The sequence below is a fragment of the Neoarius graeffei genome, chromosome 22, assembly GCF_027579695.1.
Source record: "Neoarius graeffei isolate fNeoGra1 chromosome 22, fNeoGra1.pri, whole genome shotgun sequence".
NCBI lineage: Eukaryota > Metazoa > Chordata > Actinopteri > Siluriformes > Ariidae > Neoarius > Neoarius graeffei.
In genome coordinates, this window is record NC_083590.1 from 7,679,519 (window position 1) to 7,693,334 (window position 13,816).

Sequence of the window (13,816 nt, forward strand, 5' to 3'; positions counted from 1 at the left end):
AAACATGTAGGCCTACTGTCATTTAGCCTACTATACTGGCCCTGGCTTATCCACAGGAACTAAACTAAAAACTAGACAGGGACACTCTAACGAGTGCAAACCCCGCCTTTTCCCTATTAAAACACATTGGGCGAAAATTTCGAAGTTCTGCCATGACCTTGACCTTTGACCTTTGACCTCCAAAATTTGATGGTTTCCTTCCTGGGTGATTGGCAACACATGTACAAAATTTGGTCCAAATCGATCCATTGGTTCTTGAGATATCTTGCAGACACACAGACAGACAGACAGACAGACAGATACACACACACACACACACAGACTGACGCAGGTGAAAATAATAACCCCTCTGACTACTGTCGGCGGGGTTAACAAGCATTGTTGTGTTCATTTATGCTCATCCAAAAAATATCAAAAAGAAAAACATGAAAAATGACAGTCAACCATGTCATTTACATTTGGCCTATAACCTTACCTGTCAACTTTTGCAGAGCAGTCTAAACTCCTGTACGAGTGATGGTGTTTAATGGTGTGGAACAATTTAGTCAGCTCAGCAGCAGTGGTTTTGTCATCGATTGGGGTTGGTAGAGCTGGGGCAAAAAATGATGCTAAAGATGACTGTCCAGCACTGCTGGCATTCTCTCTGTGGCGGTCTGTGTCCACGTGTCTGTCTATCGCACCTTTCCCTCTGCTCCCCACATCAATGTCAATGCGACAGAGCTTGCAGAAGGCGAAGTGTTCTCCTTTTTGGCTCTTGCCGACAAAACGATGCTCTAAGCACCAAGCATTTTTAAAGGATGTCTTTCGTTTCGGCATGAGTATTGTTCAACAGCATGCGTGCCAACATTCATAGGTTTTTCCGTACAAACATTCGCACTGCGTGCGCAGCTCGGAGGAGCAAAAATCAGTCAATCGCGTGAGCGCAGCTTTTGAGTGACAGCAGCTTCCAGCCAATCAGAGGCTGCAGAGGCTCCATCAGCTGCGCGCGCAGCGCGAAAGTTTGTATACGAGAAATCCCTGTAGGCTATCTTTGCCTGTATGTCATCGCAGAATAGCAAGTGTAAATAATGGGCGGGGATTTGTGACGATTGATGCAACGGTGGCGGCTGAGGGTCCGAAATGAGGACAAAATGTAAAAAGTGAGGACGCGTGACAGACGTCCGGACAGACGGCTCTAAAACCGGAGTGTCCAGACGAAATCCGGACGAATGGTCACCCTACTTACCTGGCTCAGCTGCCCCACTGCCTTTGCTAGTACCTGCTGCATCATCCGAATCTTTTTTAAAATATTTATGCAGTGAGCCCCTGAGTCTCTTGGTTTCTTCCTCTCTTTTTCTCTTTTCTTTTCTTTTCTTTTCTTTTCTTTTCTGTGCTCCTGACTTGTGCATGTTGGCAAATGGCACGCACGCTGATTGTCGAAGCGCTATGATCGAACGATGTCGTTTTTTTCCCCTTAATCAAAGAGTCAGACCAAACCATTTTTGCATTAGGGGTGGTAGGGGGTTCTTGACACCTTTTTCAAAGACAATAAAGGCAAAAGATCTAGAAATCATTTATTGAATGCAAATATAGCACATTTCTCCCCCAAATCAACACATTTTGAAATGAAATAAAATAATCGCAACTTCCGGCACGGTGGTGTAGTATTTAGCGCTGTCGCCTCACAGCAAGAAGGTCCGGGTTTGAGCCCCGTGGCCGGCGAGGGCCTTTCTGTGCGGAGTTTGCATGTTCTCCCCGTGTCTGCGTGGGTTTCCTCCAGGTGCTCCAGTTTCCCCCACAGTCCAAAGACATGCAGGTTAGGTTAACTGGTGACTCTAAATTGACCGTAGGTGTGAATGTGAGTGTGAATGGTTGTCTGTGTCTATGTGTCAGCCCTGTGATGACCTGGCGACTTGTCCAGGGTGTACCCCGCCTTTCGCCCGTAGTCAGCTGGGATAGGCTCCAGCTCGCCTGCGACCCTGTAGAACAGGATAAAGCGGCTAGAGATAATGAGATGAGATGAGATAATCGCAACTTCACGAGAGCCCAGTTCTGGGCCCCCCCCCATTCCTGGGCCCAGGACAACATATCCGTTTGTCCCCCCCGTTGGCGGGCCTGATTGTGAGTGAGGTTTCAGTGGTCTGGCTGACGAGTGTGAATGAGTGACAGCTGAGTTCAATACTCTGGTGACAGGGGGCGCTGTGCACCTTGGGCACTGTGTGCGTGTGTGTGTGCACTGAAAAAAATCTGTTGTATTTACACAGGTTATATAAACAGTTGATCTCCACATCTCCATTCTTCTTGGCTATTGTCAAGTTTATTTTTATAGCGTTTTTAACAATAGACATTGTCGCAAAGCAGCTTTAAAATCATTAAAATTCTTTAAACATGAGTTAATTTTATCCCTAATCTATTTCCAATAATCAAGCCTGTGGCGACGGTGATGAGGAAAAACTCCCTCATTGCAGTGGGACCCTTTAGTTCCAGCAAAGGGAAACTGCACTGCTACAGCATAAAAACCACTCTAAATTTAGTTTCATTTTCAGTTCTCATCTATCTATCTATCTATCTATCTATCTATCTATCTATCTATCTATCTATCTATCTATCTTTTTTGCTATGGGCTACAGAGAATAATGCACGCCTACTATTTTAATATCTTCATGAAATTCAATAAACAACAACAACCATCTCTTCTCCCCCAAACTACTACAAGTCTATTTATTTCTAGAATCCTCAAATTGCACCGACTTAATTTCCATTAAAGTGCACTAAAGTGACATCATGAAGGCTTGTTAATGACCACCTGCATGTTGGGTTTCGTTTTCAGTACTCATCGTTTTTGGCTGTGGGGTGCAGAGAATAAGGCAAATCTACTATTTTAACATCTTTATGAAATTCAGTGTATAAAAAAATCTTTTCACTTTGTGCCCACTTAATTTCCATTAAACCGCTTAAATAGATTTTGTGCAACATTTTTCCCTTTTAAATTAAGAGCTCCATGATGGACTGCAACATGTGAGAATTTTTTTTTTGTGGAAAAATCTGATTATTTAAAAGAATCATTGAAACACAGAATGTGTAGATTAATATTGTTGTTAATGTTAATATTGCTGGTGATGGTGTTGATGAATGTATATTAAACATACAATCAATGCATTTCCTTTCCTTTAGCATAAACAAAGAATCCATGGATTCCCAAATTGCAAAGAAAAATCAAAGCCTCACCACAGCTGAGGAGATGAGAAACCAAACCAAGCTTGTGATGCAGCCATATGCCAACTGGGAGGAGTATCTGACTCCTGCGCCTCTCTCCATAGCCATCCTGGGAGAGCTGGTCTTTATCTCCTCTAAAACAGATTTCTCCATTAACAAGAACCAACCTGAAGGTGGCTACCAGTTCATCAGATACCCAGATTCATTTAGGGCCTGCCTCATGCAAGTGTGCAACTCTGGCTGGAGGGCTTTCAACGAGGCCCATAAGAACATGGATCAGATTCGACTCCACACCATGGCAGTTCCAGATTACATGAAGACAGCTGTGAAGATCCTGTTCCAAGGAAATGATGAGGTTGTTCAAGCCCATCTCCCTGACCAGCTGGAGAACATTCGTATCATTGCAGATGACTGTCAAAAGCTGGCTAATTCAACAGAAAAGCGGTTCACTGATGTCATCAATATTATCCACGAGCTGCTGGAAGCATGTGAACATGCTGAGCACTTTTATGGGGAAGAGCTAGATACTATCAAGAAGACAATGGACGAGGCCAAGATGAGGAAACAGTCATCAGAAGACGCTCGTAATCGCTCAGAGAAAGCAATGAAGGCTATGAAACAGGAACTTGATGAAGCACATGAAAGTTACAAGAAAGCAATGGATTCAATGCCCAATGGCTGGGGAATGATAGCTATGGATTTTGTCGGAGGCTTGACTGGGAGCATGACAAGTCTTGTTAATGGAGTAATTGCCATGATTACTCAGCAAGTGATCCAAACCTGTAAAGCTTCCATAAGTATGAATGAGATGATTACAGGTCAAGAATCTGCTATTGATGCTGTTGACGTAATTAACATTTATAGTAAGTCTGCAGAAATCCTGATATACACTCAGCGACTTCAAGAGTTTGTGCAGGACAACACGATTAACTGGAAAGAGTTCATCTCATCTCATCTCATTATCTCTAGCCGCTTTATCCTTCTACAGGGTCGCAGGCAAGCTGGAGCCTATCCCAGCTGACTACGGGCGAAAGGCGGGGTACACCCTGGACAAGTCGCCAGGTCATCACAGGGCTGACACATAGACACAGACAACCATTCACACTCACATTCACACCTACGGTCAATTTAGAGTCACCAGTTAACCTAACCTGCATGTCTTTGGACTGTGGGGGAAACCGGAGCACCCGGAGGAAACCCACGCGGACATGGGGAGAACATGCAAACTCCACACAGAAAGGCCCTCGCCGGCCCCGGGGCTCGAACCCAGGACCTTCTTGCTGTGAGGCGACAGCGCTAACCACTACACCACCGTGCCACCCCTGGAAAGAGTTGTATGATCAAAAGCAGAAAGCTACAAAAACAGTTTTCCAGGAAAATCAGTTTAAAAGAATCAAGAAGAATTTAGAACAAATCCCAAACTGCAAAGCAAAAGAGAATGCCCAAAACATATGTGATGAAGGCATTGCAATCTGTGCAAAACTAGCAAAGTATGCACCAGAGGGGAAATGTGAAGATGCCAAAACAAAGGAGCTGATTGAAAGAATAAGAAAACTGACTGAATCAGCTTGCTCTTTTGACAGCAAAAGTAAAGATGTTACAAAGTCTTCTGCCCTGACTCCCAAACCACCAATGATGTATAAAGAAGAAAGTAAATCTGAGAAAATGAGTGCTTCACAAAGGGAATCAGAGAATGCAAGATTCAAAATAGAACAGAACCGGGCTCAACTGAACAAGACCAGAGAGACCTATGAGAAGTGTGTAGAGAACATGGAGAAGAACCAAAAGGAGCTGACTGAAATCCTGATCACTTTGAGAAGCTGTGAGGTCAAAGAGGTCGTCTTTAAGACCGCTATAGAAATGCTGGTCAAAGGTATGGATGCCATGGGGAGAGTGAAGGAGCAGTGGGAGAAGATGGTGCGCTTCTTTCAGATGGTGTCCAACATCGTGAAAACCAGCCTGACCAGAACTCTTAAAGACTTTGTCTCCACATCTGAGAAGACACAAGCACTTTCCTACAATGCAAAGCTCTTCTCCAAAGATATGCTCTACAATCAAGCCTTTCAAGCCTCTAACATTGCCAGCCTCATCCACATGATCTCAGCAACTTACACCGATGTGTCCGCCAAGCACCTCATGGATCGTGTCAGTTCTCTGGGAAAACTGATGGCCATGGACAAGGAAAAGCCTGAATTTGAGTTTGAGCGTCAGCAGTTACAGAACTCCTGTGATGAGGCTCAGAAAGCCATCTTACGCCTTGTCCTCAAGAACAAGGAGGAGTTTGAAAGAAAGAGTATTGCAAGGATGGAGAAGATCGACAAAGAACTGCTCGCCATTCTCCCTGCTGCTGCTCCAGAGGAGATAAAGAGAATTGAAAAAACTGTCAAAAGTGGATTCACAGAGGAAGAGGAATCAGACTACATCTGAGTGAATGAACAAAGAAAAATCCTATCTGTCTCCAATTATATCCAGTGAAATACCAGAAACATTAAACAAATGTATTATAGTGATCACATTATTACTATTCAGGTTTTTTTGTAAAATGTGTTTGAAGGAATTACTTCACTTAAATGCAGAGGAGGTGATTTTGCAGAAATCAGCAACATTAAGTGATAAGATTAATATTTGCTGTGAATCTGTTTCTCTTCCTTTCATAACACACAGGATGCTCCAACCAGCACACAAATCTGCAATTGTCTTATTCTTCTTCTGCTCTCAATGTCTACTTCTTACTCGGTAGCACTCTGAACTCTGGTTTCTATTGCTGTGCACGTCATTTATCTGCCACTATGTCTTAAGCAATCGTAAGAATATATGCATTTCTTTGTCGTGAATTCACCCATCATGTTTGTCTCACCACACCCTTAAGTGTGAATATATACTCATGTTTGTCTTTCAATAAACTGAGAAACATCTCTGAACAGCTGTGTCTGTGTCACTGAATGTCACTCCCAGATCGATCCGTGAGGCCGAATCTCCTGGACAGCAGAGGATTTATATTTATAGATAATTCTCAATTCAACTTTCTTCAGTTCTGACAAATCAAAACCTAACAGTAAGCTAGAATTTGAACAGAAGTGGACAAAGTACCCAACTTCATTACTTAAGTCAAATGTTACTCCAATACAAGTGAAAGTTGTCCAGTCAAATTTAAGTACTGAAATGCTTGCTTTTAAAAATACTTAAGTATTAAAAGTGCATTTTCTGTTGACGCATTGTTGTAATATTGCCTCACCACTTACAAAACCTAATGCCTCTGAAGCAACTGAATGGATTTACTGACGAGCTTGTAGAACCTGTAGAATAAACACCGGGTAGAATGTTACAAAATGAAGCACAACTGAACTGAAAAAGAGCCAGGGTCATTTTTTTTCAATTATTGTAACACTCCTCCCAACCCCCACAAAGCAGCATGGTAGTGTTCTGGCCCAGCTCTGGCAGTGTGCACACATATATGTCTATGTTAATCAGGAAGATAGTGGAATATCTGTAAATGCAGCTTGCTCAGAAAATAAAAATAACATTCCAACCTGCTTAAAACCCAGGTCCACACCTCGAGCTTAATAACGGCCCAACAGCAACACTGCTTTAAGCAAGGCAAGACAATCAATAAATAAATGCAAGACCATCGTCTGACATCACTACAAAAATTTCCAATCATTTGTTGTGACTGACTATTACAATAGTGTCCATCGCACAGGTCTCTTGTGTGCATGTGTGTTATTGTTAGCCGTGGACAAGGCGATGCCATCTTGATGGGCAAATCCATAGAAAGTCATTTGATTAACCAGACTGCATAGCTATTGCAACGTTATCGCTAGCTCTAAAGCACAGACAACTTCATTGCAAGCTTTCTTTTAAAATAAAACATTTTAGCCTTGTCTCCTGCAGACAGAGATTTCTCCAGATTCTCTGAATCTTTTAATGATATTATGGACCATATATATGATGTGATCACCAAATTCTTTGCAGTTTTACACTGAGGAACGTTATTCTTAAAGTGTTGCACTGTTTGCCCACGCACGCTTTCACAGAGCGGTGAACCCCGCCCCATCTTTACTTTGCTTTGTTTTTAGTTATGGTTTTGTTTTGTATTTGTTTTCTTTCCATGCATTTAGTTTTATCATACTAATATCGCATGTCTGAAATGTTTAATATTATTGATGTACTGATCAATAGGTTTTGTACATATATGTTGTATATAATTTGTTTTTTAAAGTAAATTCTTTCAGTATTTGGTAATCTTGTGTCCCGTGTCCTCCTTGGTTTTGTTGCGATTCTGAGCCAGATCGTAACAAAGATCCTGGACAAGCCCCCATTTTGTTACGATCTGGCTCAGAATCGCAACAAAACCAAGGAGGACACGGGACACAAGATTACCAAATACTGAAAGAATTTACTTAAAATCAATAATATTAAACACTTCAGACATGCGATATTAGTATGATAAAACTAAATGCATGAAAAGAAAATACAAAACAAAACCATAACAAAAAACAAAGCAAACCAGCAGCCGTATGCCCAGGAACATGAGCAGCCGACCAGAGAAGCAGCACAAGCAGCGTTAACAGCCGACATCTTCTCCAAGACTGGCCTTTTAAAGGGAGCAAATCAGGCGTGGCCTTAACAAGTGCCAGAGCCACGCCCACACTGTAAAATCTAATTAGGTAACCTTACTTAAAAGCATGCAAACCGATTGCCTTAAAATAACCAAGTTAAATATGATTTGTTTGTTGCACTAACAATTGATTAGTGTAGTTAACTTGCATTTCAGTTTATCTAAGTAGAAACAGTAATTAGAGTACTTGATAATTAAGAGTACATCTAAATTAAACTAAGTGCAGGCTACTCAGAATTAGTATTACAAGCAACTAAATAATTTCAAGTGAAATATACTGTGGTGGTATTCCAACACGGGCGATTGCTCCAAGACAACGAGGGAGGCTCAGCCTCCTCTAAAAATGACGAACATCGTGTAGGATGAATTGCACTAGGCTTATGTTATAGCCGACCTTATAACATTGCTATTTCAGATCCAGAATCAGAGAAATATATGTGCTCAACCCACTACAGTGCGAAATCATTCCGTCATAACTTTCCCCACTTCGCCTAATGTGTGTGTGAGTTTTTCCCCCTCGTGACAGTGCGATGCAGCCCAGCCTCAGTGGACTTCAATGGCATTTGGGAGCTATGCGCTTTTCAATCTCAAAATGCAAGACGGTTATTGGACAAATACTGCGAAAACGCCCTCCCACGGAGTCTCACGGACTCCCAGCCTCAGTGGACTTCAACGGCATTTGGGAGCTATGCGCTTGTCAATCTCAAAATGCAAGACGGTTATTGGACAAATACTGCGAAAATGCCCGCCTAAGGACTCCGAGCCTCACAGTGGGAGAGACATGGCAGTTTCCGCGAGGAGACTGGTGATTGGTGAAAGCGGCCAGATATTTTCTTTGATTGACAGCTCGTTTCAACTATAGACGGGCAGCGGTGAATTTCAGTTCAGTCCCATGCGGATTCGCAAGTGCTGTGGTGTATTGTAAGAGATCAGCTTACATTTCGATTTCATTCATTACATACGGTTTCTACCAGCTTTTTTAGTTTGTATATATTTTCATTGTAAATAAAGTGTAAATACAGTGTTGTCAAGTTTGCTATCTTAGTTCCAGAAATTTCGTTTATTTGAGTGACTGAACTTGAACTTGAGGGGGCTAGTCAGCTAGCAAGAAAGCTGCGCATGGATGCCAGGCATTGCTGATTTAATTTTGGCGAAGCCTTTTGCCAGTCTTCCTTTCGAGGAAAAAATTAAAATTAAAGAACAGGGTAGACCAACGCCTCAAATTGACTTGGTGAAATAGGTAGGGAATAATACTCGTTCCTTTCAGCTCTCCTGGTACAAGAAAGTGAATTGGCTAACAGCAAGTGACCCACATCAACAACAGTAAATAGGCTACTTTAGTAATATGTCATGGATGGACCAAAAATATAGAATCTATTTAAAATGTTTATGCTGAGGATATTATATTGGAATATATATTTCTCTGGATATGAATTAAACACAGCTACAATTTGGAAAACATTTTTAAACAAAAACACAGCCGAGAACATTTCACACTACAGACCTGGATTAAAAGTGAAAGGTTATCAAAATTGTCAATAAAACATTTCTCAGTCAAAATAAGTAAAATATAGGGAAAGTGTCATTGAATGAAATGTGTGGCACCCAGCTCTATGTTTGGCTCCCCAAGGTCAGTGCTTGTGCCTATTCCAGAACACTCTGCTGTTACTGCTGAGGTTCCTGACAAAGAGCTGCTTTCAATAATGATCAATTTTTAAACAACATGCCACAATTTTAAAATATAAAATGTTAAAATATAAACCCCCCCAACACCACCATCATGTATTGGACAGTAGGCTAATGGGCCAAAAGAACCTGTTATTTCACAGTTTGTGACCCTGCCAACAATCAGCCAGATCAGAGGCAAGAGTATGGGCAAAATTGATGTTTTTTCTTTTAAAATCTGGAAATATCGTAACCGACCAGCCGCCACTGTATTCCAATCAACAAACTTATTTATGTTGGGCCAACTAATGAGACTTTTCCAGCAACTTGGAATTTTCCACTTGTGTTTACTTGAACAGCAATCTAACTTACTTGTTAAAACCATGCAAACCGATTGCCTTAAAAAAACCTAGTAAGGGTTACTGGTATAGATTATGTGCTTCCAATACCCATTACATATTAATGATTCCATTCTCCTAAAATAAACAAAATGTACAGCAACACATAAATCAAGGTAGTGACAATTCAAAGTTTTATTTTCATTGCCCCAACCCCTTTTTTGAAATGTCAAAAAAACAACAACAAATAACAATGACTGCTGCTGCTCTAATTAAAACAAAAAGCCACCAAGTGAGGAGGTTAGAGGTCTTCTCCAGGTTACTCCAGGAGCAATGTTATTTTACTCTTACTTTTTTTTTAAACACCAACCAAACCACACAAAATATTGGCACTGTTTTAACTCAGGAGATTTTTAAGTGTCTGGAGTTTTGGTGGGAGCTTGTTGTGCCCCAAGCCAAGCAACACTCTTTGGATGAAGTTGAATGTGTTCTTCATGGCTTTTGGGTAGTCTATGTGTAAGGCATAGGTCAGCCCAAACAAGAGGCAAAGTGCTTCAGGTAGGTTATGGAGATCGTACATTACAACACTTCCCTCAATTATGATGGTAGTGGACACTGGCTGTAGGTGGAGCTGATTTGGAGACAGGCGCACATAGTCATCGATCACAGTCAGCACCCCAACAAACACTTGTGCCCAGGTATCATCACTGTCAGAGGCCTGTATGAAACCAAACATTATCATCACCATAGTGAAATGTTGATAGGCATGATCAACTGTCACCACATCAATTTCTTGCCGACTGGTAGGCTGGTGGGGTGGCACGGTGGTGTAGTGGTTAGCGCTGTCGCCTCACAGCAAGAAGGTCTGGGTTCGAGCCCCGTGGCCAGCGAGGGCCTTTCTGTGCGGAGTTTGCATGTTCTCCCCGTGTCCATGTGGGTTTCCTCTGGGTGCTCCAGTTTCCCCCACAGTCCAAAGACATGCAGGTTAGGTTAACTGGTGACTCTAAATTGACCATAGGTGTGAATGTGAGTGTGAATGGTTGTCTGTGTCTATGTGTCAGCCCTGTGATGACCTGGCGACTTGTCCAGGGTGTACCCCGCCTTTCGCCCGTAGTCAGCTGGGATAGGCTCCAGCTTGCCTGCGACCCTGTAGAACAGGATAAAGCGGCTAGAGATAATGAGATGAGATGGTAGGCTGGTAGCTTCACCCTGCTGGCAAACACTGGATCAACACTAATAGAAACATAGCACTCATGGAACCTGGACTTTGGTTTTAGGTGTTTGGAGCATACAAACTGATGAGCATATCTGTATGGTTCCAGAAATCATCAAAACCAGCTCAAATCTGTGGGTTGTGCATTCCTCAAATCTGTCTCCTCGATGTGTGCGCACATGCAGTGATGCAGACGCGATTCTGTCCATTGTTTGAGTAAACTGAAGCATACAGTATCTCACAAAAAAGAGTACACCCCTCGCATTTTTCCAAATATTCTGTTATATCTTTTCATAGGACAACACTAAGTTGTATTAAAATTTAATTTCTATAAAGTAGCAGTGTTGGGAATAAATCGTTACAAAAGTAACGAATTACTGTAATGCAGTGCTTTTTGCAGTAACGCGGTAATGTAAGGCTCGTCTCGTCTTCTTCCGCTTTATCCGGGACCGGGTCGCGGAGGCAGCAGTCTAAGCAGGGAAGCCCAAACTTCCCTTTCCCCAGACACCTCGGCCAGCTCCTCGGGAAGAACACCGAGGCGTTCCCAGGCCAGCCGAGAGACATAGTCCCTCCAGCGTGTCCTGGGTCTTCCCCGGGGCCTCCTCCCGGGGGGACATGCCTGGAACACCTCCCCAGGGAGGCGTCCAGGAGGCATCCGAAAAAGATGCCCGAGCCACCTCAGCTGATTCCTCTCGATGTGGAGCAGCAGCGGCTCTACTCCGAGCTCCTCCCGAGTGACTGTGCTTCTCACCCTATCTCTAAGGGAGCGCCCAGCCACCCTGCGAAGGAAACTCATTTCGGCCGCTTGTATCCGCGATCTTGTCCTTTCGGTCATTACCCAAAGCTCATGACCATAGGTGAGAGTCGGAACGTAGATCGACCGGTAAATTGAGAGCTTCGCCTTTTGGCTCAGCTCCTTCTTCACCACAACGGACCGGTAAAGCGACCGCATCACTGCGGAGGCTGCACCGATCCGCCTGTCGATCTCACGCTCCATCCTTCCCTCACTCGTGAACAAGATCCCGAGATACTTAAACTCCTCCACTTGAGGCAGAACTTCTCCACCAACCTGGAGAGGGCAAGCCACCCTTTTCCGGTCGAGAACCATGGCCTCGGACTTGGAGGTGCTGATTCTCATCCCAGCCGCTTCACACTCGACTGCAAACCGCCCCAGTGCATGCTGAAGGTCCTGGTTTGAAGAAGCCAACAGGACAACATCATCCGCAAAAAGCAGAGATGAAATCCTGTGGTTCCCAAACAGGATTCCTTCTGGCCCCTGGCTGCGCCTAGAAATTCTGTCCATAAAAATTATGAACAGAACCGGTGACAAAGGGCAGCCCTGCCGGAGTCCAACATGCACTGGGAACAGGTCTGACTTACTGCCGGCAATGCGAACCAGACTCCTGCTCCGTTCGTACAGGGACCGGACAGCCCTTAGCAAAGAGCCCCGAACCCCATACTCCCGAAGCACCCCCCACAGAATACTACGGGGGACACGGTCGAATGCCTTCTCCAGATCCACAAAGCACATGTGGACTGGTTGGGCAAACTCCCATGAACCCTCGAGCACCCTATGAAGGGTATAGAGCTGGTCCAGTGTTCCGCGACCAGGACGAAAACCGCATTGTTCCTCCTGGATCCGAGGTTCGACTATTGGTCGAATTCTCCTCTCCAGTACCCTGGAGTAAACCTTCCCTGGGAGGCTGAGAAGTGTGATTCCCCTATAATTGGGGCACACTCTCCGGTCCCCTTTCTTAAAAAGAGGGACCACCACCCCAGTCTGCCACTCCAGAGGCACTGTCCCTGACCGCCACGCGATGTTGCAGAGGCATGTCAACCAAGACAGCCCCACAACATCCAGAGACTTGAGATACTCAGGGCGGATCTCATCCACCCCCGGTGCCTTGCCACCGAGGAGCTTGCAAACCACCTCAGTGACTTCGGCTTGGGTAATGGACGAGTCCACCTCTGAGTCATCAGCCTCAGTCTCCTCAGTGGAAGACATGACGGTGGGATTGAGGAGATCCTCAAAGTATTCCTTCCACCGCCCGACAATGTCCCCAGTCGAGGTCAACAGCTCCCCACCCGCACTGTAAACAGTGTTGGCAGAGTACTGCTTCCCCCTCCTGAGGCGCCGGACGGTTTGCCAGAATTTCTTCGAGGCCGACCGATAGTCCTTCTCCATGGCCTCCCCGAACTCCTCCCAGTTCCGAGTTTTTGCCTCCGCAACTGCCCGAGCTGCAGCACGCCTGGCCTGCCGATACCCGTCAGCTGCCTCGGGAGTCCTGGAGGTTAACATGGCCCGATAGGACTCCTTCTTCAGCTTGACGGCATCCCTTACTTCTGGTGTCCACCACCGGGTTCGGGGATTGCCGCCACGACAGGCACCGGAGACCTTGCGGCCACAGCTCTGAACAGCTGCGTCCACAATGGAGGTAGAGAACATGGTCCACTCAGACTCAATGTCCCCCGCCTCCCTCGGAAGCTGGGAAAAGCTCTCCCGGAGGTGGGAGTTAAAGACCTCCCCGACAGAGTGCTCGGCCAGACGTTCCCAGCAGACCCTCACCATACGTTTGGGCCTGCCAGGTCTGTCCAGCTTCCTCCTCCGCCAGCGGATCCAACTCACCACCAGGTGGTGATCAGTTGACAGCTCAGCCCCTCTCTTCACCCGAGTGTCCAAGACATAGGGCCGGAGATCAGATGAAACGACTACAAAGTCTATCATTGACCTCCGACCTAAGGTGTCCTGGTGCCACGTGCACTTATGGACACCCCTATGCTCGAACA

The 13,816-nt window shown here is 44.7% G+C and overlaps 1 protein-coding gene and 1 long non-coding RNA gene across 2 annotated transcripts in view; both read left to right on the forward strand.

Annotated features, from left to right (window-relative positions):
• LOC132870356 (uncharacterized) overlaps nucleotides 1–6,076 on the forward strand; it is a 37,982-nt gene extending 31,906 nt beyond the window's left edge. Inside the window, exons 3-4 of the mRNA XM_060903993.1 lie at nucleotides 3,154–4,138; nucleotides 4,516–6,076. Of these exons, the coding sequence (XP_060759976.1) occupies nucleotides 3,170–4,138; nucleotides 4,516–5,622 (2,076 nt within the window). The 5' untranslated portion in view covers nucleotides 3,154–3,169 and the 3' untranslated portion in view covers nucleotides 5,623–6,076. The remainder of the gene's footprint in view (nucleotides 1–3,153; nucleotides 4,139–4,515) is intronic.
• Nucleotides 1–13,816, forward strand: part of LOC132870601 (uncharacterized) — a 315,561-nt gene that overhangs the window by 273,227 nt on the left and 28,518 nt on the right. The gene's annotated exons all lie outside the window — the stretch shown is intronic.